The sequence below is a fragment of the Argopecten irradians genome, chromosome 4, assembly GCF_041381155.1.
Source record: "Argopecten irradians isolate NY chromosome 4, Ai_NY, whole genome shotgun sequence".
NCBI classification, from domain to species: Eukaryota; Metazoa; Mollusca; class Bivalvia; order Pectinida; family Pectinidae; genus Argopecten; species Argopecten irradians.
Window position 1 is genome coordinate 22,152,025 of NC_091137.1, and position 26,151 is coordinate 22,178,175.

General features: G+C 35.1%; 2 protein-coding genes across 19 annotated transcripts in view; one reads left to right on the forward strand and one right to left on the reverse strand.

The window, feature by feature from the left end:
* The window catches only part of LOC138320965 (uncharacterized), a 53,095-nt gene extending 42,399 nt beyond the window's left edge, over positions 1-10,696 (reverse strand). For all 18 annotated transcript variants that reach the window (XR_011208267.1, XR_011208270.1, XR_011208269.1 and 15 more), the window contains exons 1-4: positions 10,568-10,696; positions 8,225-8,381; positions 6,753-7,694; positions 5,794-6,176 (exon numbers count right to left, since the gene is read on the reverse strand). Coding sequence is in view for 14 of the 18 variants with exons in the window: in XM_069264309.1 (XP_069120410.1) it covers positions 5,794-6,176; positions 6,753-7,694; positions 8,225-8,360 (1,461 nt within the window). In the remaining 4 variants the exon portion in view is untranslated. The remainder of the gene's footprint in view (positions 1-5,793; positions 6,177-6,752; positions 7,695-8,224; positions 8,382-10,567) is intronic.
* A 3,727-nt stretch (positions 10,697-14,423) lies between these two features.
* On the forward strand, positions 14,424-21,905 carry LOC138320967 (protein CDV3 homolog). Its single transcript, XM_069264313.1, has 5 exons — positions 14,424-14,768; positions 18,327-18,409; positions 18,952-19,079; positions 19,729-19,966; positions 20,765-21,905. Exons 1-5 carry the CDS (start codon positions 14,547-14,549, stop codon positions 20,871-20,873), a joined length of 780 nt encoding a protein of 259 aa, XP_069120414.1. The 5' UTR covers positions 14,424-14,546; the 3' UTR covers positions 20,874-21,905.
* The last annotated feature ends 4,246 nt before the right edge of the window (positions 21,906-26,151 follow it).

Below are 26,151 nucleotides of genomic sequence, written 5' to 3' on the forward strand. Positions count from 1 at the left end.
TGGTCACCAAGGCCCCAATAAATCACATATCTCATCACATCAGCCCAATAAATCACCTCACATCAGGCCCCAATAAATCACATATCTCGTCACATCAGGCCCAATAAACCCCATACTTCAATCAGGCCCAATAAATCACATATCTCGTCACATCGGGCCCCAATAAATCACCCACATCAGGCCCATAAATCACATATCTGGTCACATCAGGCCCCAATAAATCACATATCTGGTCACATCAGGCACCAATAAATCACATATCTGGTCACATCAGGCACCAATAAATCACATATCTGGTCACATCAGGCCCCAATAAATCACATATCTGGTCACATTAGGCCCCAATAAATCACATATCTGGTCACATTAGGCCCCAATAAATCACATATCTGGTCACATCAGGCACCAATAAATCACATATCTGGTCACATCAGGCCCAAATAAATCACATATCTGGTCACATGAAGCCCTAATAAATCACATATCTCGTCACATCAAGCCATAATTAATCATATATCTGGTCACATCAAGCCCAAATTAATCATATATCTGGTCACATCAGGCCCAAATAAATCACATATCTGGTTACATCAGGCCCAAATAAATCACATATCTGGTCACATGAAGCCCTAATAAATCACATATCTCGTCACATCAAGCCATAATTAATCATATATCTGGTCACATCAGGCCCAAATAAATCACATATCTGGTCACATCAGGCCCAAATAAATCACATATCTGGTTAGAAGGAATATATGTACCCGACCAAATATACCTTTCATCCGGGTATGAATTGGTCTGTATGTGTCGTAGTGGAGCACTGTCCCCGAAAATCACTAGGGCACAGTTTTCTATACTTTTTTGTAGGTTTCCAATTATTTTATGCTTATACATGCATTCACATATTATTTTTGTCCAAAAAAAACATAACTATCATTCTTAACATCTACCGTACCTCTCACAAGACGTCAAATTCACAATTTGTGGACTTGTCGTATAAATATCCTTCAGAAAGACTTCCATATGTATTATGTAAAAAAATAATGCCTCGATGAGAATTTGATATTTTATGTGGTTCAGTTCTATTGCCTAGTAGGTTGGCGATATCAAACAAGAACGATAAAATGCTAACAAATGTTTTATAATGATTTGCATAATCATTACTTTGCTCCATTAGCAGTAATAGGCACCAATTGTAGCTCTAAAGACTACACCATTTTCTGTCTAAAAGTCTTTTGAGCTACAATATTGCAGCTAATATCTGGTCACATCAAGCCCCAATAAATCACATATCTGGTCACATCAGGTGCCAATAAATCACATATCTGGTCACGTACATCAGGCCAAAATAAATCACATATCTGGTCACATCAGGCCCCAATAAATCACATATCTGGTCACATCAGGCCCCAATAAATCACATATCTGGTCACATCAAGCCCCAATAAATCACATATCTGGTCACATCAGGCACCAATAAATCACATATCTGGTCACATCAGGCCCCAATAAATCACATATCTGGTCACATCAGGCCCCAATAAATCACATATCTGGTCACATCAGGCCCCAATAAATCACATATCTGGTCACATCAGGCACCAATAAATCACATATCTCGTCACATCAGACCCCAATAAATCACATATCTCGTCACATCAGGCCCCAATAAATCACATATCTGGTCACATCAGGCCCCAATAAATCACATATCTGGTCACATCAGGCCCCAATAAATCACATATCTGGTCACATCAGGCCCCAATAAATCACATATCTGGTCACATCAAGCCCCAATAAATCACATATCTGGTCACATCAGGCACCAATTAATCACATATCTGGTCACATCAGGCCCCAATAAATCACATATCTGGTCACATCAGGCCCCAATAAATCACATATCTCGTCACATCAGACCCCAATAAATCACATATCTGGTCACATCAGGCCCCAATAAATCACATATCTGGTCACATCAGGCACCAATAAATCACATATCTGGTCACATCAGGCACCAATAAATCACATATCTGGTCACATCAGGCCCCAATAAATCACATATCTCGTCACATCAGGCCCCAATAAATCACATATCTCGTCACATCAGGCCCTATTATATCATGCATGATCAATTGTCTGGTGATCAGATCATAAACAGTAGAAAGAATTATTACATATATTATCTTGTCGGATATTTGCAGTAAATCATGTTTCTGGTGACATATTAAGCCTAAATTCAACATTTATCTGATCACAGCAATACCCCATACATCAGATATCCTTATGTATACATCTGATGTACACACATTTTTATATCATTCTTATATTACATATAGGGTATAATCACAATTTTCCTTATCATCGGTTTGTGAAATGTTTTCAATAATTATGTACATGTCCTTGGTTTGGATTTGTAGTCTATGTATATACCTACATTCAATGCCAACTCACTGTCAATGTCAAACTGTTTATTTGCTAATTTTCTAGGTAAGACTAGGTAAGACTTTTATTTACTTACAATATCAGTTAATCATTGTCTCATATTAATATAGAACTTGTATTCATATTATTGGTTCTAACTTACAATATATTCATCCTATCCTATTGTATCAAGCCTTGGTAGTATTTGGACAAACAGCTATATACACAATGTACAAATAAACTTCAAACCTATCATTCCTTTGAATTCTTGTTCAACAACATTTAATGACATATGCATGGAACCTTGCAAATGTTTCATGAAGTAAAATATACAAAATCTATGTCATGAATGCCAATCAACTCTATATGTTAAGAATGCAAAGAAATTTATTTTTCATTTTCAATCAATCATAAAAGTATTTTTGCTGATTACAGAATTTATTCTGTCTTTGCATATAATGAGTTATCTCCACTTGTAGTTAGGTATCATTTTGTTTCTTCTTTATAATTAATTTGTGAGGAAAAATAAAATTGTTTCTTCAGAAAAATAATATTTATGCCCAACAATCAATACCTACATGCAAGGTCAGATAACTCTATAATGTACAAATACAGAGTTATAAACAGTGTGATTCAAAATATTAGTAGGAAATTTTTATAAGCATAACTCAATTCATGTAAAATAAACATTAACAAAGTTCCAATTTACTTTAATAATCATGATAAAATATTCTTTAATATTTCAATCAACGTGTACACCTCTGCACACAAAGCAAATTGAGATTTTGGAAACGCCAAAGGACTGACAGTTGAACTTTTGTTGATATGATTAACTTACCTGTATGTGCTTAAGTGCTGATAAGCAGAATGTACTCATTATTTGAAATTATTTGTCTACAATAACTATCTATGACTGCTACAAGACTGCCACAAAACGAGGAAAGGTAATTAATAACACTAGCTATTTTTTTCATGTATCACTTATCATTTCATTAACATGTTATAAAACCAATGGCAAATTATATAAGATACCAAAAATTACTTGACACTTGTTTGATAGATTTAAAGCACAACCACTGGTGTTGAATCAAAGCAAACTGAGAAAGAGTTTTGAATAAAATTCTTGATTCTAAGTAAATGTATAAACATTTTTTGTATTTTTTTGTGTGTTTTATATTTTTAATCTATCCATGATCCTGTGACACAAGATGTTGCAATACACAATGAAAGTGATGTGTGTGTGTTAGACATACATATTGTTGCTAGTTGAAAGTTGAACTGTCAGTCCTGTACATTTTAGAAATAAAGTAAACACAAGATGTTCCATCAACAAACAGAAGGTCAAGGTCACATCATTTCTCGGGTAAAACCTAATTCCGTCTTTAGATATTACAGAGTTACCTGCCTTTCGGGTAGGTACACCATTGTGACGTTGACGTTTTTGTGAGTGAAACTAACATTGTTTTCTCTGAAAATTATGATGTTACACTCACAAACATAACTCTGTAATATGCAAATACGAAATACTTTCATCATGACCAGTTTTCAGGACAATGCAGCTGTACATGAGCATGTAAATGAATGTGTTTTTTAACTGGATGTAGCTAATTATCATGATCAAAAATTATATTAAAATGCTTAATTTTAAGCTGCTATTTCAGAAATTTCACCTGATCATGATCATGAAAAGACATTTGATAACAAAATATAAATATGTATAACTTCAAACGAAAAATTAATGTCCATTTTGAAAAAGATTTGAAGAAAACTCATTTTCAATATATACTGATTATATTAAGATAAGAATAATTTTTGTATTAAAACAAAATCTGTAAAATTACATATAATCTTAGAAAACAAATGTCCTTACTTTACAGCACGAGTCTTGTTGTAAAGATGTGATGTGACCTATACTCCCATCATAAACCAACCCCAGCCTGTTATACGCCTATCATTATTATACCATGGGACAATACCCACCAAGACTGCCCCACACCTTAATTGAACTGCTCTTCTTGTGGGATTTGGTCTCAAGAATTGAGGCTATTGGTTCCAAATGTATAACTATTTCCAATACCAAGTGTTTTTAAAATTTTGATGAATCCAACAGTGGCCAAGTGGTTAAGGTGCAACATATTACCACTAGCCATCCATCTCTAGGTTTCGAGTCTGAATCCTGTCGGGAAAGTTAATGGTACTTCTCCTCATACTTCATCATTCGTCCAGTCTACACCAGCTGGCTCAACCTTAAATGACCCTGACTTTTCATATGATGTTAAACACGAACAAATCCCAAATGGAAAGTATGAGTCACATATTCATGAACCAGCTGTTTTTATTACAAAGAAAGACTTCACTGTAGTTAGGTCCAAAACAAAAGAATTAGATGTTCCTATTTTTTTTTCTAAGTTTGATTGATCAGATCCTTGAGCAATCAAAATACAACAGAACTGAATCATAGTTGATGTTGATAAAGTTTGAAAAAATCTGGTGAGGTGGAGCGAGACTGACCCAACCTTATATATCCCCATTTTACACAAGTCAATACCAAGTAGGGTATGTTTATATACACAGCTGTTATATATAAAAACAATGGAGCATATAGCAAGTGATTGTTTAATGGTATGGCTCACCTTCAGCAATAATGTACAATAGTACAGCGAATGCCAAAAGTTTTGTTTTCAATTTCTTTGATAGTAATAGAATACCTATACATCAAATCTGATAGAGAGTAGCAATTAACATCTGCATATAAACATTATTTCAACATTTTAGGAGATAAAGATATTGTGTTAGGCCAAACATGATCTAAAAGAATATCATTAAGTTCAAAAGAATGCTGATAATATAAAAATAAATTCCAAAACCAAGATACCATTATAAGTCCATAATTTATCATCTTGAAGCAACAGATATTTTACAAAAAATCTAAAATAATCAATTTTAAATTCAATGCAAGTAATATCATATTTCATAATCAAATATTCAAAGAAAGCTTGCTCAATACCATTCACTGTCGTTTGCTTGTAAGTTATACAGTAATTATAACAGCTGTGCATGATCAAAACACACCCTATTTCAGGGCCCAGTTTTATCAACATTCCTTAACTTAAGGTTCTCCATATATAGGAAAGCGTTCTAAAAGTTAATTAAAGAAAGCTCCTTACAAAGACTTAAGATATTTTCCTTGAATTTGGTAATGCTTTTCTCTGGAGAAGGTTTTCAAGATAAGAAAGATTGCTGAATCTAGGCCTAGATGCAACGGTAAATACAGATAGTGATGGAATATCTAGTGTTTAACAATGCATAAACAGCCAGGAAATCTGGCTATTTACACAACATAAGGGAAATCGTGTAAACACTTACCCATGGATTTGGCCCTCGATTCGTTCCTATACATGGATATCGCAGATAAAAGGCTTTGCTGAACAGTTGATAGTCATGTTTGTGAGGGACTCCTTTCGATAGCATATGATACGCACATCTCGTGATAATCTTGGACCACATATGTCGTGAGGGGGCAGCACCATCTTCTAACACTCTTCGAACTAAAGGATCTTCAAATTTCGGTAAATCAACTTCTTGTTCGCCGACAGTATAGAGACCTTGACCGAATCCGAGTGGTGGCATGTTTCCAGCGCCTGTGTTCTGTTGTGGGGAGTAAGCCTGTCCTTGATTAAAACTGGCTTCACTGTCTGATAAACTGTTGTCGCCCATCATATACATTTGATTGCTTTGTTCGTCTGTACCTGGTGTAAAATAATAATGCTCTTATACATGCGGTCCTAGTTCTGCTGTTGATTTTAATTCCTACTTAAATATGAATTGAAACATATATCACGTCCATGCAAAATCAAATGTCAGAAATTGGACTGTGTTTGAAAATTCTAAATGGAACATATATCATAACAATGTACTGAACATTGTATTTATAATATGATTGACATTTTATGTCTATTTTCACAGTGATTCCAAGATTGAAAAGTACACAAATCTCTAACCCAAATTACAATAAAATACTGTTAAACATCATTCTATATTTCATAGGTTCATAATATAATCATAATATAATAAATAGTCTAACTAAATGAGCATGCATAAATATGAAGGGCATGCATATATACACATATGGAGGTTGTTGAATATACACATGTTAGAACTTTTTTCAATCTTCTGATTTAGACATCTCCTCTTGCCAATTTTGCAAAAGAAATATAATCGTACAAAAGAAAGCATACAGCAAATTTTAGTGAAACAAGTCAAAAGGCGAAATAAGTTTAATCTGAAAAAGGGCCATATAATTTTAACTTTGAAAAGCCTGATACCTGTTAGGAAACTATCATCAAAACTTTCATTGGCTTCTTGTTTTATTTCTGTAGTGGATGGATCAATGGAGGAGGATGTTTCCATGGGAGTTGACCCCCCAGGGTCAGTGGGACGCGCCACATGAAGGGCTACAGGTACTGGTTGTGGCATTCCAGCAGACTGTTCTGACAAACCACTAACAGATACAGTTTGATTTGGAGACACATTTTGTGTGTGTTCATTTCTAGCACTCATTAACAGTTCAGGTCTAATACTGGTCGGTGGTGGTTCATATGTGGATTCATGATCCTCTGGAACTGACGCATTGGATAAGTCAACCATGGCGACCTGTCTTTTCGGGGGAGAATTTTCTCTAGGAGGACGCGAGAAGGAATCCTGATCTTGTCCCTCCTGTATAAAAGATGATCCTGTTGTGCTCCCAGCCATAATAAACCCACGACCACAGTCTTGTTTTGATGTGACTGTGGATGAAACTTGAGGTCTACGAAGGCGTGGATTTCCCCGGATAGCTTGATTAGATATCTCTATAACATCATCATCTACACTAGATGAATCTTTGCTCTGAAACACTTTGTCCATTTCCTTAATGTCCTCTGCTGTGAGATCAGTGGCAGGTTCTAACGAAATCACAGGTGGCATCATGTCCTTATTACCTCCCCTTGAACTGGAATTCTGTACATTGTCCCCAACACTAAGAACTTCATTTATATATGATTCATTTCCTTGACGACGGAAATGTAAATTTCTATTTCTTTGTTGCTGCCGTTGAAATGAGTTTTGGTTTCTTCTTTGCTGGAATTGATTTGAGTTATCTGACCTTGTTTGACCCTGATTGTTAGTATTACACTTCGGACAGTTCGGTGGCTGTGGTGCTAGGTCACGACCAGCATCATTGTCATCATCAGGACTCAGCCAACGGGGTTTAGTTGTTTTTTCATGATCTACAAAATATTGAAAAGCAATTAAAAATACTGTACTTTCTCGTCTAGGAAAAAAAACTGCCAACCAATTTACAAGTATATATATCCAGAATGAAAGTGTGGAAAATAGTAAGTTCAGGCCTAAAGACATATGGGAAGAAAAGCTCTGACATATGGGGAGTCTGAGAAAATATCTGAATTTATAATAAATTCATGCATCAGTATTAAAACTGAAAATTTCATCCTTTTATCAAAATACAAATTTTTATTCATGTCATTTTTGGGGAGCAAACAAATTGAATGGAATATATAGTTTTCATTTTTGTTTTGAAGGGGCACACTAATAAAAAATATTCAATAGTCCTAAATTTCATTTTTCTTAAGTAACTTGTGACAAGCATCAACTGATGCCTTTTTACATCATATGGATAAAAGATTAAGAAGCAACTAATAATACAACACATAACAAACGCTCTGAATTTTACATTGTGCATTGATTTTTCTGAAAACTTAAGTGAAAACAACCTGAAACAGAGATTGTGTATACTCACCTAGGACCATGTATCCTTTAATTTTGTATTCAGATAGTTTGAGGTCGAGCCACATGACAAACTGAGTAAGGGTCCATGGCTGGGCTTCTTTCACCATTAATGAGAAGTCTTCCTTAATTTTGGACAAGTCCAACATCTTGCAGGTTAGGACAGTATACTGGAAAACAAAACAAAAACATATTAGGATGTTGCTACGCTTTAAAAATTCCAAATATTTTCAAATCATTATGTTTATCATATCCTTAATCAATGTTAATGGCATTAAAAACTTTGTTCAATAACACAGATTTCTTTATTTTCTGAGGTTTGTATTTTACTGACAGTAAAATAATTGAATTGTCGCCATGTTGTTTACATTAGTGATGACATTCGGAGCACATCGCAGGAAACATTCAAGCAATCTGGGTTGCATGAGAGAAAATGTGAATTTTTTTCTTTCAAAATGTTTGTTATAAACCGAGGAAGTTGGTTTTGTGTAAAATTTTATTGTGTAACTCATATGTCGTCTGCTGGACACAAATTATCAAACATAAATCAGGTAACGCTAAGTACCTTGTCGTCTGTATACGACAACAGGGATGAGACGGCACTTTATTCTGTCTTCTGTATGTATACGACAATATGCATCAAATTGCTCTGAGGACTTTTATTCACATTTTTTTTTTTTTTTTCATAGTATTTGTCAGACAGGAAGATGGCAATTGATGGTCTGAATCTATCTTACCGTATCAAGCCGTATGTGATTTACAGGTATAATGTAAAAGGAACAGGTTAGTCTGGCTTGTATACACTGTTAAATACAGGTTGGGCACATGGTTTTTTTATTACTATTACAGCAATATAAAGCTATTTATAGATATACAAAACAGCTGAACAACATTTCTGGAGATAAAACTGCTTTCGCTCAAAACCGACACCTGAAATATATTGAAATCAGTCTCTATCAGTAATAATTATCATTAAGCTAATTATTGCTCTATTGTTTTGAACCAAACATTTGCATAGTGTTTAAATTATCTTTGTTAACCATTGTTGTAATTTCAGGCGTTGTTTTTGTCTGCAAGCATTTCTATTTCCAGAAATATTGTTTTTCGCCAGTTTTGTATAGATATAAATAACTATTATAGCTATATATTGCTAAAATAGCTTTAAATAAGCATGTACCCAACCTGAAATATGGTCTCCCATCCATCAGCTGATCGAAAAATTCTTCTTTGGCTCAGTTAGTAAAGCTGTACATTTTCACACATGAAACTGGGGTTTGATTTCTGCACAAAGTACTTGTTATTGTGTGTTACCGGGCGAGAGTAGTGTGCCGCCAGCCAGACTCGAACCCACGACCCCAGACTTACTGGTCCGCCGCTCTACCAACTGAGCTAAAGGGAAATTCACCCTAAAGCAAAGCTAGGAGGCGACTGTATCAGTATAAAACCTGCTACATGTGTATTTTTCCTTACTGTTTTTGTGATAATATTTGGTTGACCCTCATGTTTGTACCACTACTAATCCTTTCCATACCAGTGATGTATATACCTCGTTGTATGTTTAATATTTTATAAGTACACTAGTGTTGGACCGATTCTCGATTTTAATCGATGATCGATCGATTATGATTTTTCAAAAGACTATCGATTATGAAAGGTAATAATCGATTATTAAAATGGGAGATAACTCATGCTTATCTTATACTGTTCTGAACCTTTATTATGTTATATATCAGTGCAAAACCACATATCAAAATATTTTAAACATCATAGATACTCAATAATTTGAATTTTAAAAAAATAGTTCTTCACACTGTTGGTTCAGTGGATATCTTTCTAAAATTCTTCAGAAAAACTAAAAGGTGAAATATATAAATATAGGAGAGCTTTCTATATATAGTATCCCATTATAAAATCGATAATTAGTAAATTGTCCTAAACCGATGATCGATTACCATTTTACAACCGATTCCCAACACTAAAGTACACTGGTGTTGATTGATCTTCCTATGGAACTGGAACCTCAAGCTAATGTTAGAACCCAGAGTACTTCGAATGATACAAAGAATGTGCAACAGTTAAATCTTTCTGTGTAAACTAAACAGCTAAAGTAACATACGTAATAGAAGTAGAGTTTTAGTGGCGAAAAATTAACATTTATACTAAAAAATAACAACTATAGCGGGGTGCAATAGTACAACAAAAACTAACAACGAAATCCGAGTAAATATTCATGACGTCACTATCTTATCACGAGGCATGGCAGTGTGTTTAATGTTGAAAAATTAACTATTGCCAGCTTATTCATGCATGTTGTTTCAGTGCATTGTTTAAATTAAGTTCTTATTATGCAGCTTACACATAAAAGGTAGACAGGCTATGCAACACTTCCTTGAAAATGCCGCTTCTTTGGTGGACTTTCTACGCCGAACAAAAAGGTACGCTAAAATGTTAATTACTTCCGGTTTCTATATAACCTACAAAACGTGTGGGTTGTGTAGTTCCGGAAAAATAGAAAAGAAAAAAAAATAACATGGTGCGATCGTCCCTCGTATGATATATTTATAATAGGATGATATCAGTTGTTTTTGGTGTCACTTAAGACGGCGTTTGTAAAAAATGTTCAGTTTCAGCAGAGATTAAATATCTGATTTTAGTTTAGGTTTAACATACAGTATATATATTGTTGTAAACAACTGATATAAGGATTATGCACATGTTAATTACTACTTAACTACTAAAAACCCTTTCAACAATATGGTACAAAATATGCAGGTGCATATAACTTTACAAAAAGATATAACTACTTTTTCATGGACACATAACCGTAAAGTATAAAGAGGGGAGTTTGAGAGAAACTGCAACTTTTATTTTCTATACTAGTATAGGTAATATCAAATCCCAAATCCACAAGAGGCGTAGTGCAGTTTACATCATACTGAAGTTTAGACAATGTTTTTCGATGGTGATTGGTGAGGCAATACATAATGATGATAAGGATATAAGGAAATAAGTGGCCGCAGTAGGACTATATAAACTCCACCTGTCACTCTCCTATACAAAATGTTCACAATTTTATGCTCATTCTAGTCGTTTTTTCCAAAAGACATTGACCTTCCACCGTTTTCCTAAAACATTCACTCAGTATCAACTGTGCTATCAATGTTTTTTTTGGTCGAATCTACAGCCGAACTTCGGCTGTTTCCCCTAGCCAAAAAATGCCTTATTTTCCCAATTTTGAAATCAAATTTCCCAATAAAAACTGATCAAATTCAGTGACTTTTGTGTTGATAATTTGTAATAGATTTTCATTCCTAAAATGTGGAAATATAGTCTTCATTACTTAAACAAGAGATCCCAGAGGGATCTTGGCGCCCACCAAAGAATGATCTATGTCTGACAACAGAAAGAGGGATCTTTTCCCTGCTTTTCAAACTTTTACTACATACTATATATGAACCTTGAGAAAGATCCTTTCAGTACTTTCTGAGATATGTAGCAGTAACAAACTTCAATTATCAAAATTCAAGATGGCTACCTGTCAATCATCTTGCTGACCGATCTGTCCCAAAATGCAATATGCACAACTAGGGTCGTAGGGGAACCTACATATGAAATTTGAGAAAGATTCCTTCAGTACTGTCTGGAAAATAGTGTTAACAAACTTTAACTATCAAAATCCAAGATGGCCGTCAGTCGGTCGGCCATCTTGTTGACTGATTGGTCCCAAAATGCAATATGCACAACTAGGGCCTAGGAGAACCAACATATGAAATTTGAGAAAGATCCCTTCATTTGAGCGGTAACAAACTTTAACTATCAAAATCCAAGATGGCCGCCAGTCGGCCATCTTGTTGACCAATTGGTCCCAAAATGCAATGTGCACAACTAGGGCCCTAGGAGAACCAACATATGAAATTTGAGAAAGATCCCTTCAAAACTTTCTGAGAAATAGCGGTAACAAACTTTAAGTATCAAAATCCAAGATGGCCGCCAGTCGGCCATCTTGTTGACCAATTGGTCCCAAAATGCAATATGCACAACTAGGGCCCTAGGGGAACCTACATGTGAAATTTGAGAAAGATCCCTTAAGTACTTTCTGAGAAATAGCGGTAACAAACTTTAACTATCAAAATCCAAGATGGCCGCCAGTCGGCCATCTTGTTGACCGATTGGTCCCAAAATGCAATATGCACAACTAGGGCCCTAGGGGAACCTACATGTGAAATTTGAGAAAGATCCCTTCAAAACTTTCTGAGAAATAGCGGTAACAAACTTTAACTATCAAAATCCAAAGATGGCCGCCAGTCGGCCATCTTGTAAACCGATTGGTCCCAAAATGCAATATGCACAACTAGGGCCCTAGGGGAACCTACATGTGAAATTTGAGAAAGATCCCTTCTGTACTTTCTGAGAAATAGCGGTAACAAGAATTGTTAACGGACGGACGGAAGGACGGACGGACGGACGGACGACGGACCACGGACGAAAGGCGATTTGAATAGGCGACCATCTGATGATAGGCGATAAAAAATAATTTGGGATTAGAAACAATTTTTATTTCACAAAATCGAAATGAGCATAAACTAGGTCGCAAGGTGCACCTTCAGTTCAGAGACGTTTTACAGACTTTCAAGCTGATAAAATCAATAGTTAACTGCTTTTAAGTTATATTACAATGTTTCTAGAGTTAACTTATATTTTTAGTCGTCTAAATATATTTTTTTCGACATAATCAAGGAGTTTTTCTGTGTAAAACGATCTCTGTTCAAGGTAGGAAGTAGCACTTGGGATCTAATAATGGAGCCGGAATCCGGTTTCCGGAATTCAGGAATTTAGAAAAAATGTAAAAGTGAAACGAAAAAAAAAAGTTTTAAAAATGCAAAAAGTGCTGAAAATTAATTGTTTTATTTTTCTTCTAATTATAGAAGTAAAATATCTTGTGAAATAGCATTAGAAATTTTTATTAGATAATTCTCAAGTTTTTGATTTTCAATTTTCTAGTAAGTACAGAACTGCGAAAAAAATATGGTATTTTTTGGGGGCAATGGAATTTAATTTTGGGCAATTGCAAGGTAATAGTTGGGCCCTACTTGCCTGGGGCAAGTAGTTTTGAAAATTTTTTACACCCCTGAAATTTTTCCCAATTTCTTTCAAATTCCGAGTTATTTTCCCAATTGAAAAGGCATGGGCTGTTGAAAATAATAAGTGAAAAAAACACTGGCTATCCTCGATACTCCAGGGGTTACGATCACACACGATCTCCTTTGTTGCACGTTAAAAGAGCCGTATAACGGTACACTGCGGTTGGCTGTGTGGCTTTGAAGTGGGCTTCGCTCTCTCGATAGTCTTCAAAGGCAATTTTGCTGGCCTGTGATTGGTTCAGGTTTTATCCTCTGAGCTGCCTTCAGTTTTGCTATGAGACAGTCCAGGGGTGTAGAGATCGTAAGTAGTCGGAACCCCTGGAGTATCGACTGTGTCGACATTTATACTTTCTTGCACTTCGGTCCTGATAAGGGGCATGCTCGTCAATGACTTCCAACAACAGTTGATATAGGCTACATTCTGTCAAAACACAAAGAGGTATTATTAATAAAACAGAATCATCTGCAAAAAGACGGGATACAGAATAAAAACAACCACAATATCGTTTATATCAAATCATATATTAAAAATAATAAAAGACCTAAAGAGGAACCTTGTGGAACCCCAGCATCAATATTTCCTAATCTCGAAAAAGATACATTGATTTACATAAACTTCATATACCATGGAATTTTACTAATATACAGGCCATTATGACACAACAGAGATTGAAATTGTATACTCTTTAAATCTTTGGCCGCATGTGTTTTCACTTTTGTTAACTTTCATGCCGAATTTTTTTATCTAAAATCAATAAAACGTCTAAAATGGTCTATGGAAACTCTGGTGAGTCCAAATTGATTTAGGTCTTAAACTATAACTAATTTATCCACAGACCCATGTGCAGCTACTTGAACAGGTGCGCGGGATTTTGATATGCAGTGCGGGCTTACAGTGGGTAATTTCTTTAGTTTTTTTTCTTTATGATTGTATGGTTGTACATTTGAATAATATCCATACATGCTTTAAAAAAGAATGTTTGCATATTTTATGAGTTCATATAGGCCTATATATATGTTAAAATATATTGCGCAACACTGTACCGGAAGTAGGAATGCTGCGGTCCTGAACTTCTCTTCAAGAAAAGCATGCGCACATGGAGGGGATAGACAACACGTTTCAAGTTTCTCCACATAAAAAGTGTATATTATACGTTAATTCTTATAAATTATCAAAAGACTATCAACAACATAATGGCAGATACAAGTCTTGACGACTTTTTCGCGAAGAAAGACAAAAGCAAAAAGAAAAACAAGTCTAAAACAACACCAAGTGACATACTGTCGAAGCATGACAATTTCGTCTCGGGAGACGATTCGACGAAAGTGAAGAAGAAAAAGAAAGAGAAAGACAAGCAGAATACTGCAACGTCAAATTCAGATTCAACAAATAGTGGAAATACGAATCAGACTAAGGTATAGAAGGTTTGATTATATAAATAGGCCTAATTGATATATACTTGTATGTCTTGTTTACTTTACGGCCTGATCCTTAGCCATCTGGTAGGCTTTGTGAATGTTGACAGCCAATCTAAATTTACATGTCCGACCTAATCTAAAGTTTCGAGCATACAAGTGAAGTGTTGACAATGAGCGTATTATATAAAAAGAATATTGGATCACTCACATTATATGCTTATCACCTTAAATTTACACAATAAACTAATAAGGATTGTGATCGTAAATGATTTTATAAGCTAGTGTGATTTGTGTTGCATTAGTCCTAACCATTTATTTCCTGATAAAATTGTCCCACCTCATGATAGATGTGGGGTTGTGTAACGCAAGGTATGTGGCATTATATGATACATAACGATACAGGGGTCATGATACATGCCACAATATATGAGATGATATATCTAGCAGTTGATCTGTTGTTAAACAAAATAAGTAGTCATGTTAGTGCTATGCAAGACGTTTATGTGACATTTATTTAATAGCAACTGATCAACCATTTGGCAATTTCATTGCACGTCAATATATTCTCAAATAAATAATCAACTTTGACAGAAATCCAATAATATTAGATGTATGATGTTGAAAACTTCTGATGAGCAAGGTTGACATCTAATCATAATCATGCAATTCTGTTCTTTGCATCTTTTGCCCCGATAAAAAGGCAAAGATTTGACGCTAAGTAATGGACTGAAAACTTAACAGAATGTCATTAGACAAGGATAGCGTGAATCAGTTACTATCCATGCATGAACATGTACATACAAGTCCTGCCACAAGAATTACATGGTATGAAATCATATAAATTAATATGAAATAATTTTATTTTGATAACATACATATCTGACCTATCTGACTCATTACACAACAAACATGCTCATTTATGTATATTCCAAATATCATCACTCTTGCTACATCAAATTCTGGGAATATGTATGAAATAGAAAGCACAATATTTGTCATAATTGTTAAATTGTATATGTATGAAAAAGTGTATAATTTTGAATTTTGCTGAAATTTTGAAACATTAAAAATAAAAAACTTATATAATTATAAAGGTTGTCAAAATTCTGTAGATGGTTTTGAAGATAAGGGTAATTTTACATCCTAAAACATAGGGCTGTAACAATAGAATGATACACTGATAATATCGGTTTCATTCCCCAACCATGATACACGATGTGTGAAATTAGTATCTGAATACCTATAAAAATAATTCAATAAGAGTTGTCACCCTTCATGCTCTCTTCAATGTGACTACAACAGCAACAAAATGGCGGCGAACTCAAACAAATTGTCAGATCTACCGTTGTCATTTGGATCACCCGTGTGGCCCCATTTTGGATTGAGGAGACATATTTGTGGTGGATCCTGTGTATTTTATTGCGCACCCACAGACCCCTACACACTACTTGATGTTTGTTCACAGTTTTGTTCTTGAAAGGAAATTCAAAATGGCGCCACATGGATGATCTAAAAGAATCAAGATACATATTGTATCGTAGGTTAATTATCGAGATACATATCATATCATGACCCCTGTGTATCGTTACAGCCCTACTAAAACTTCTAAAGATTCTAAAGTTGTCAGTCTCTGTTGACTTTCGCCAACGGAGACTGACAACTTTAGAATTTAGTGATACATTACGCAATAAATGATGCACAAATATATAAATTTAATACATCAATACATACGATCATGCATCAGTGAATCAATCAAAAACATAAAACATCACTTTTGCTTGGTTACCATTTTTGCTGAATGGTTACAAAGTTTCGAACACAGACTTATGACACAGGACTTAAATCTTACAGACTTATTATTTGATTGCACATTTAGTCAAAGACTCTTCTTTAATGCAGTAGAACTTATAAAAACTACAGTATTAAAGCACTGTGATGGTTAAAATAGTCTGAAGGGTTCTTTCTATCTCAGGGATATACTAGTTTGAACCTGTTCCTGTTACAGCAACATGCTGTTGTATTGCTGTATCATTCAAATATTATTTGAAACTACCATTTTTAGCTCACCTGTCATGGCGCGGCGTCCGTCGTCCGTCTGTCTGTCAACATTTCCTTTAAATCGCTACTAGTCATAGAGTTCTGCATGGATTGTAACCAAATTTGGCCACAAAACATCCTTGGGGGAGGAGGAACAGAATTTGTATAAATTTTGGCTCTAACCCCCAGGGACAGGAGGGGCGGGGCCCAATAGGGGAAATAGAGGTATATCCTTTAAATCGCTACTAGTCATAGAGTTCTGCATGGAATGTAAGCAAATTTGGTCATAAACATCCTTGAGGGAAGGGGCACAGAACTTGTATAAATTTTGGCTCCGACACCCCGGGGGCAGGAGGGGTGGGGCCAAATAGGGGAAATAGAGGTTAATCCTTTAAATCGCTACTAGTCATAGAGTTCTGCATGGATTGTGACCAAATTTGGCCACAAACATCCTTGGGGGAAGGGGAATAGAACTTGTATAAATTTTGGCTCTGACACCCTGGGGGCAGGAGAGGTGGGGCCAATGGGGGAAATAGAGGTAAATCCTATAAATCACTACTTAATTGTCCTAGAATTCTGTATGGATTCACAAGTAATCAAATTTGCCCACAAACATCCTTGGGGGTAGGAGCACAGAACTTGTATAAATTTTGGCTCTTACACCCCGGGGCAGGAGAGGTGGGGCCCAATAGAGGTAAATCCTTTAAATCGCTACTAGTCATAGAGTTCTGCATGGAATATAACCAAATTTGGCCACAAACATCCTTTGGGGCCCAATAGGGGATTTAGAGGTTAATATTAAAATTCTTTCAGAAAAGAAACAATGAACCTGTATTCAGAACATTACTTGGCATTACAAACCAGGTGAGCGATACAGGCCCTCTGGGCCTCTTGTTCACTCATTTTGATGGAAAATATGCGTTAAAGCTCATTTGATATACCATCCAGGCAAAGGATTTCTATAGCATATTCTATTGATAGGAAGGGTCAAGCTTCCGAGTCACTAAGATGCACCGGAAATGCGTTTGCGTAACCATGAATACAATGTTACCTATAGCTAGCACAAGACAGCTTTCGGTTGGCATGATGTACAAACAACTATTTTGTTCAAATATGTCTTTAGTGTTTACAATATCAGTAGCAATTTTAACACGAAAAATATTTACATTTTATCTTCAATATGTATCGTGTATCCTTTCAGTGTATTGTCAATACATTTGGTATTGTTTCGGCTGTTTCGATACCCAGCCCTAGTATATATACATGCAAAAATCTTCAGACCATGATTATGTAGCTTAATACACATATATAGAAGAGTTAAAAGTTAAATTTGATTGATGGAGCTGACAAGACCCTGTACTTCGAATTCTTTCCTTGCCTATTGCAAAGATGTCGACTGATGAGTGATTATAATAGAGGTTCCTGTTAATAATGAATATGAGTATCATGCATGTTAACATGCTTAAGCGTATGTTTACAAATGACAACAGTGTCAAAACTTATTTACTATTTTTGCAGGAAGATGAAGAGTGGGTAGATTTTGTAGATGAATCTGAGAAAGACTACACTGGATTGAGGATACAAAACCTGCAAATATCACAGTAAGTTATTATATCAGGCTGAAATCTTCAGTTTATAAATGAATCCGTAATTATAATCAACTGTACATTATACAGTTGTTGACTAGGGTTTTTAGTAACTTATTATTTATATGAATTAATTGACTTCATTCTTGTAAAACTAAAAATCAACTTTCGTTCCAATATTTTCTGAGAATCGCATCTGAAACCCACATTTTAGGCACAATATGTTCATTTAATCACATGCAGAGGAATCTATGCAGATTGACACAGTGTTAATAGTGTGATGGAACCCTGACAAGAATTACGGTTATTTCTTGAGATACTGTTATAATCATCATTCAAGATGCTCACCACAAACAGAACAGACAACAAAATATTGGCTCTGATGTAATCTAGAGGTTCTACATCATACAACAAAATACAATGTCCTTAAAATTGTTTGATGCTTAATCTGTAGCTTTAAATATGATGTAACAAAACAAAACTGGAAACTTTTTCTGTTCAAATTGTATATAGAGATTGTTTTTAATCCTTATTTAATACATTTATTCCCACTGCAGGAAAGAAGGGGAAGATGTAGAAGAAGAAGATAAGGACAATGAAAAAGACGAGGATGGAGAGAGTGGAGAGAAACGTGATATGTCAGGCCCATGGAATGTATCACAATCAAATCGACCTCGGGCTGAAGGTAATATCGTTTTGACATATTTCAGACAAACGGATAAAAAGATGTGTCCCTAGATTTGATATATTTCAGATAAATGGAGAAAGAGATATTTTCCTATATTTCATGTTAATAATCTTATTCATAATGCAAGGATGGTGTATGCTTTTCTAACTCTTTAGGTCAATGTTATTTTTCCATAAGTTTAAAAAGAAGATAAAAAAATTATAAAAAATGATGAAAACATTGAAGTTTTTATGCGTGGTAATTACTTTTTCTTTTGCTGAACAACCTCAACATGTTATGTGTAGATTAAAAAAACTGGATTTCTCTGAGGGGTTACAATCAGTGTTGATATGCAGCTGAGTTGTACATATTTAAAAAAAATGTTGCAGCCGCAGTGGCCGAGTGGTTTGAATGTCCCGACATATTTCCACAAGCCCTCCACCTCTGGAATGCTAGTTCGAATCCCAAGTGGGGGCAGTTGCCGGGTACTGACTGCTGGTCAGTGGTTTTTCTTTGGGTACTCCAGCTTTCCTCCACCAACAAACCTGGCATGTCCTTACATGACGACCCTGTCTGTTAATGAGACGTTAAATTAATAAAACCCAATACTATTAAATAATTTCTTGGAAATCATTATGATTACGACATTGTTCGTTGTGTGTTGTAGTGGCACCTGAAGCAACACCTACGCCAGCGGAGGAACCACCTAAAGAAGAGGCCCCTAAAGCGCCAACTAAGTATGTGCCTCCTGGGGCCCGCGGGTCTCAAGCTTCAGGGGAATCTGGCATGGGTACAAGGGCGGCCATGATGAGGAGAAAGAAAGGGGCACCAAACCTGAAAAGTGAGGATGACTTCCCCACACTAGGAGGCGGTGCACCAGAAGTGGTATCGTGGGGCCCATCAGGGTGAGTAAAGCTGTCCTGTTGTGTAATTAAAACAAATATTTCTGATAACGATGTCAATGTTCCATTCCTAACCTACTCATAGTCACAAAAGCTAATTAACATGATACTGTTAATCAACATATTTTTTCATGCAATTCATTTTTGCGAACAAATCTCAGAAATATATTTACATTCCACTGCACAGTAGCATCCAATGTGTGATAACTTCTAGTATCTATACATTCATGAGAGTTGAAGAGGTTACTGGTTTACGTCGGTGTGAGCATTCACTGAGGAATATTAGAATATACTTAAAATTGACCAATATGAAAATATATTCTAATGAAAATATTTGAAATGGATGGAAGTTTTGTATTTATCTGTGTACATCCGATTCAGCAATGAGGAGACATGTAAAGTAACATGTGCTGTTGTAGTACACTATTCCCTGCTTATGCTTAATAATTGCACTGAAAAAGTACCATGTATTTCCCAGTGAAATAGAAGAACCTTATGACTTTAAGCCACAAAAACAAATTAGCAAAAACACAGTTTGACATGGAAACACAAATTAAGTTTCCGCACAAATAAGTTGGCTTACAACTAAAGGTTGTCCTATGTCAGTATGATAGGAACAGTTTCTATATTTCTTCTATCTATTAAAGGTTTCTGTTGGTTAATATTATCTTTTTGCCATGTCACCATATCATGTAATTTAAAACAAGAATAGCCTGTCGTAATCAACATAGACTTTAAATGATACATATGTATGAGACCTCACACAAAGTATATTCATTATATGTTTTTCAATCTATACAGGACTGGAAATTTTGAGCGTGTCCAGGGAGGTGGAAAGCAAATGGAGGATCCATCTAAAGTGAACATGCAGCTGTCACTAGGAAACAAATATGCTGCTTTACAAGACTGAACTAATACCTGTGTAGAATCCTGTGTCTTACTGTTGTAAGGCACAACAGATTGTCATGGTTATGTAGCTGTGTCGTCACAGTTCTATTGGTTATTTTCCCTGGCAAAGCTATCCGTTCTGAAATGTTATTGGGATGCCATCCTTTTATCCTGAGGGTGAAATCATTGTCATGATAATACTGCTAATTGTCATGTTTATGTCTAGTTCATTGTCATGGTGATGCCACTAGTTCATTGTCATGTTAATGCCACTAGTTCATTGTCATGGAGATGCCACTAGTTCATTGTCATTGTGATGCCACTAGTTCATTGTCATGGTAATGCCACTAGATCATTGTCATTGTGATGCCACTAGTTCATTGTCATGGTGATGCCACTAGATCATTGTCATTGTGATGCCACTAGTTCATTGTCATGGTGATGCCACTAGATCATTGTCATTGTGATGCCACTAGTTCATTGTCATGGTGATGTCACTAGTTCATTGTCATGGTGATGCCACTAGTTCATTGTCATGGTGATGCCACTAGTTCATTGTCATGTTAATGCCACTAGTTCATTGTCATGATGATGCCACTAGTTCATTGTCGTGGTGATGCCACTACTAGATCATTGTCATTGTGATGCCACTAGTTCATCGTCATGGTGATGCCACTAGTTCATTGTCATGGTGATGCCACTAGTTCATTGTCATGGTGATGCCACTAGTTCATTGTCATGGTGATGCCACTAGTTCATTGTCATGTTAATGCCACTAGTTCATTGTCATGGTGATGCCACTAGATCATTTGCATTGTGATGCCACAAGGCACTAGTTCATTGTCATGATGATGCCACTAGTACATTGTCATGATGACGACTTTGGTTCTTTGTCATGATGATGCCAGTAGTTCATTGCACAATGATGCCACTAGTTCATTGTCATGATGACGACTTTGGTTCTTTGTCATGATGACGCCACCAGTTAATTGTCACGATGATGCCACTAGTTCATTGTCATGATGACAACTTTGGTTCTTTGTCATGATGACACCACTAGTTCATTGTCATGATAATGCCACTAGTTCATTGTCATGATGACGCCACTAGTTCATTGTCATGGTGATGCCACTAGTTCATTGTTATAATGACACCACTAGTTCATTGTTATGATGACAACATTGTCACATACCTCTTACTTATATCACCTGTTGATTACAATGGTAGATCATGATGTCACATTTGTTTTCATGTTAGGGATCAGCTATCAATATTAAAACTTGATGAAGAGAAACTGAATACACTATTAGTGCTATCTGGTTGGAAGGATGGACTTTCAGCTAGGCCATATATGATGTTGATTGATGATGTTGTTGTTAGATATGTTCTGTATAAACTATGGATGAATCGTATAAAGTCATGCTTCTGTACACTACCCACAAATACTAGGGAAAACATTGTGTATATGCTGTTAGATTAGGGTGCTAACTCTGGAGTGTGATTTGCTGAATGAATACAATTGATTGTGTGTGTCAAATGAGGTTAAGTTATATATAGACACTCAAAGGTATTGTTTTTGCCTCACCTTTGTAAGCTTTGTCCCATAGGAAAATGCATGCTGCATGTTTGATGATATACAAGGGAGACAACTTTAATCTACATAGTGAATTCAAATCAAATTACTATCTATATTGATTAATGTTATCATTTCTATTATAGACTATAATGAAACAAACACAACTGGGTAGATGTATATGTCCAATCCAACCTGGTTTCAGCCTGTAAGACTTTTTGTGCTTGTAGCAAGTTACTCCGATACATATACTCAAAGTTTTCTCTGCCTAATCATCTCTTCACTTTCATTAAGCTGATTATGAATAAAAAATTCAATGACCTTAATTCTAGTTTAAGCAGAGGATTTTCTTTTTTAATTGAACTAGACGTAATAAATTTAAAGATCTTATTCTTCACAACCATATCACTTTAAAGTGATGGGATATTTAAATACAAAAGACATATTTCAGTGTATCATTAGAATACAAGAATAATGTTGATGCAGTAAGTTTATCAATTTCAATACATCCATCATCTCTCCCTATTTTTGCTCACTTTAAAATAGTTCCATTTCTGTATGATAGATGAATCTAAGCGCCTTTGTATTTTGGCTTCTGTAGCTAATATTTATATTCAATCCTATTTACCCTCATAGATTACCTACTCCTGGAATATCCACACTTGTACCCCAGGCTGTTCATACTATCGTTTTCGTCCGTGTGATTTCTGTTTAAAATAGATGAAATCTCTCCAATCCTTCATTCTGTTTAACAATAGATTGTGCTGCTGTTTTTGTTCAGAATATTTTCTGCATTACATTGTCATGTGTTGGGTTAGGTCCATATGACCTTAAACGTTTTTGAATTGTTTTTGTAATTCAAATTATTACATTTAAATGATTTTCTGATTGATAAAATAGCTCTCTGGTATTATAGGATAAATTTAGGATACCATCCTATATGATATTTAATAACAAATTTTAATAGGGAAACCCTTTGGAACCCTTTGAAACACATGTTTAGTAAATAGAACACTGTTCGAAAAATTAAGATACCAATTTCAATAAACCTGATTAAAATACATGTATGCAATACAATAGATATTTTCAATTGGTCGTTTTATATGATTCTGATGTAATAATTGAAATGATATACTTGAAATGATATAAGTGTCATTATATTGTGGCAATACTATCAAGGGAGATAACTGATATAAAATTTTACAAGGGAGATAAGCAATATAAGATTTTACTAGGGAGATATAACCAATACAAATGTATAAGATTTTATATTATGGTATAAAGGTACAGAGGCTATTTGGAGTTAGAAGTGTTGTCATTTGTTGATATAATTTTTGTTCATACCATCTTAATGTTACGTATTGTGCTGTAATAAAGTTGTATGCAGTATTCCATCTTTGCATATTATAGTTATCTGCCCTTTGAGGGAGGTATTGATTGTGTCTGATCATTATTTTGTGTTGATACTTTCTCAGAAAAAACTATGGCGCTGTGCATGCATGTAAACATGTTACAATCAATACCTATGGCAAGGGCAGATAACATACAATATGGAATACCTGCAAAAAAAAAGAAAAATTGTTCTAATGTAACTAAATCGCTACAGCATGTGCTCCTTTGATCATATATTGAAATAACAGCTATGTTTTATAGGAACTTGCAGATAGTAATTGCTACACCATATTTAAGTTGATACATACAAATTTTTACATGTGGTTTAAAGTATTTCAATGGATTATCCATGTTTAGTGCTGAAAAACTATGATTATTAAAGATAAGTCTATCATTTGAGATTTGGTGTTATATATTAAAGAGACAATTCACTCGGTCTAAGTCCTCCATATACTCCCTAACTATATAACTAAATAACAACAAACTAATTGTATGCAGTTAGCTGCTTGGCATCTGAAACGTTTAATTCATGTATGTGTTATATATTACGTACAGGTGGGTCCCACATGCAACCCCCCCCCCCCCCCCCCCCCCCCCAAAACCTCCGAACCAATATTTTTCTGAACCCTTATGACCCACTGATCACAAATCAAAATGTTAACATTGCATAAGTTGGGATGAACTTCCGGTTATGACGTCATCAAGATGGCCGCCATCTCGAATTTGACTAAAAATTGAAAAATAGTCATAACATTGACATTTTTCAACCGAAGTAGACAAATGAGGTATCAAAATGACCACAATAGAACAACAAATACATATCAGGACCAAAAAATCCAATATATGTAGTGATTTCTACGCAGGAAATGAAAAAATCTGATTTTAACCTCAAAAATGGAGATTTTTCAGCATTTTTTTCATATTTAGCTTGACGCAGCAAAAATGTTTCCCAACAGCAAACTATTATTTCTAATAAGTTTTTTGACCACTTATCAATCAGTTTAAGCAACAAAAACAACAAAAACCAATGTTAACATCGTATAAATTCCGGTTATGACGTCATCAAAATGGCCACCATCTCGAATTTCACTGAAAAATGCAAAATAGTTATAACACTGATATTTTTCAACTGAAGTAGACAAATGAGGTATCAAAATGACCACAATAGAACAACAAATACATATCAGGGCCAAATAATCAATATATGTAGTGATTTGTACGCAAGAAATGAAAAAAATAAGATTTTAAGCTCAAAAATGGTGATTTTTCAGCAAATTTTTCATACTTGGCTTGACGCAGCAAAAATGTTTCCCAACAACAAATTATTACTCGTAATCAGTTATTTAAACTCCTATCAATCAGTAAAAACAACAACAACAACAACAAAAATATACAGGAATGCAAAAAAGAATTATTGTTATACCCTCAATTGTGTAGATTAGCATGTTCATAAAAAATAAATATATGGTCAAAAAAATAAATACATGTTCATAAAAAGTAAATATATGGTCAAGAAAAATAAAAATATTTGTTCAATCTGTATTTAGGATTATTGAATATATATTTATACATTCAATGTGCCAAAATAAATATATGTTCATAAATGTTGCATTGTGGGACAGTATGTAATGACACCAAGGGCTTTCGTTACGGCGTATTTGATTGGATAAATGAAAACGAAAGTAGTCTTGATCATGGAAGTGTTTGTTTTCAAATGAAGGCTGCAGACGATTTGACGATGGAAGTGGAAATGCTATTTGTTTTGGTGAGTAAACTAAGTAATACCTACGTGTACATCTCAATTAAATGTAACTGTGTGACAGGGCACATCGTTTGCAATTGGCGTCCGACCAGAAACATATATAACGTTACGTAACCTCCCGTCAAATAGTTCAATAAACCACAACATGTCATGTAAGACCAAGACCGTTTTCGGTTTATTCGGAGCAACCAGTTCGACCGTTTGTTATTGTCATTATCTAAAATGTAAATCCTGAAACGGACCTGCAGTTTTTTTGATGACCTATAGTCATCATGCACCGTCCGTCGGCGTCCGCCGTGCGTAAACTATTCATTCAAACGACTTCTTCTCAATAACCGTTAAGGCCTAAAGTACTCATATTTGGCCTGTAGCATGCTGGGATGAAGAACTACCAAAGTTGTGAAAATGAATGACCTTGACCTACTTTCAAGGTCAAAGGAGTCAAATAGGCTAAAATCTTTGAACAACTTCTTCTCAATAACCGTAAGGCCCAGAGTACTCATATTTCTAAAATGAAGTATGCAAAATGTGCAGGAGGACCCATTTTTCTTTCAAATGTGCATTTTTAGAACA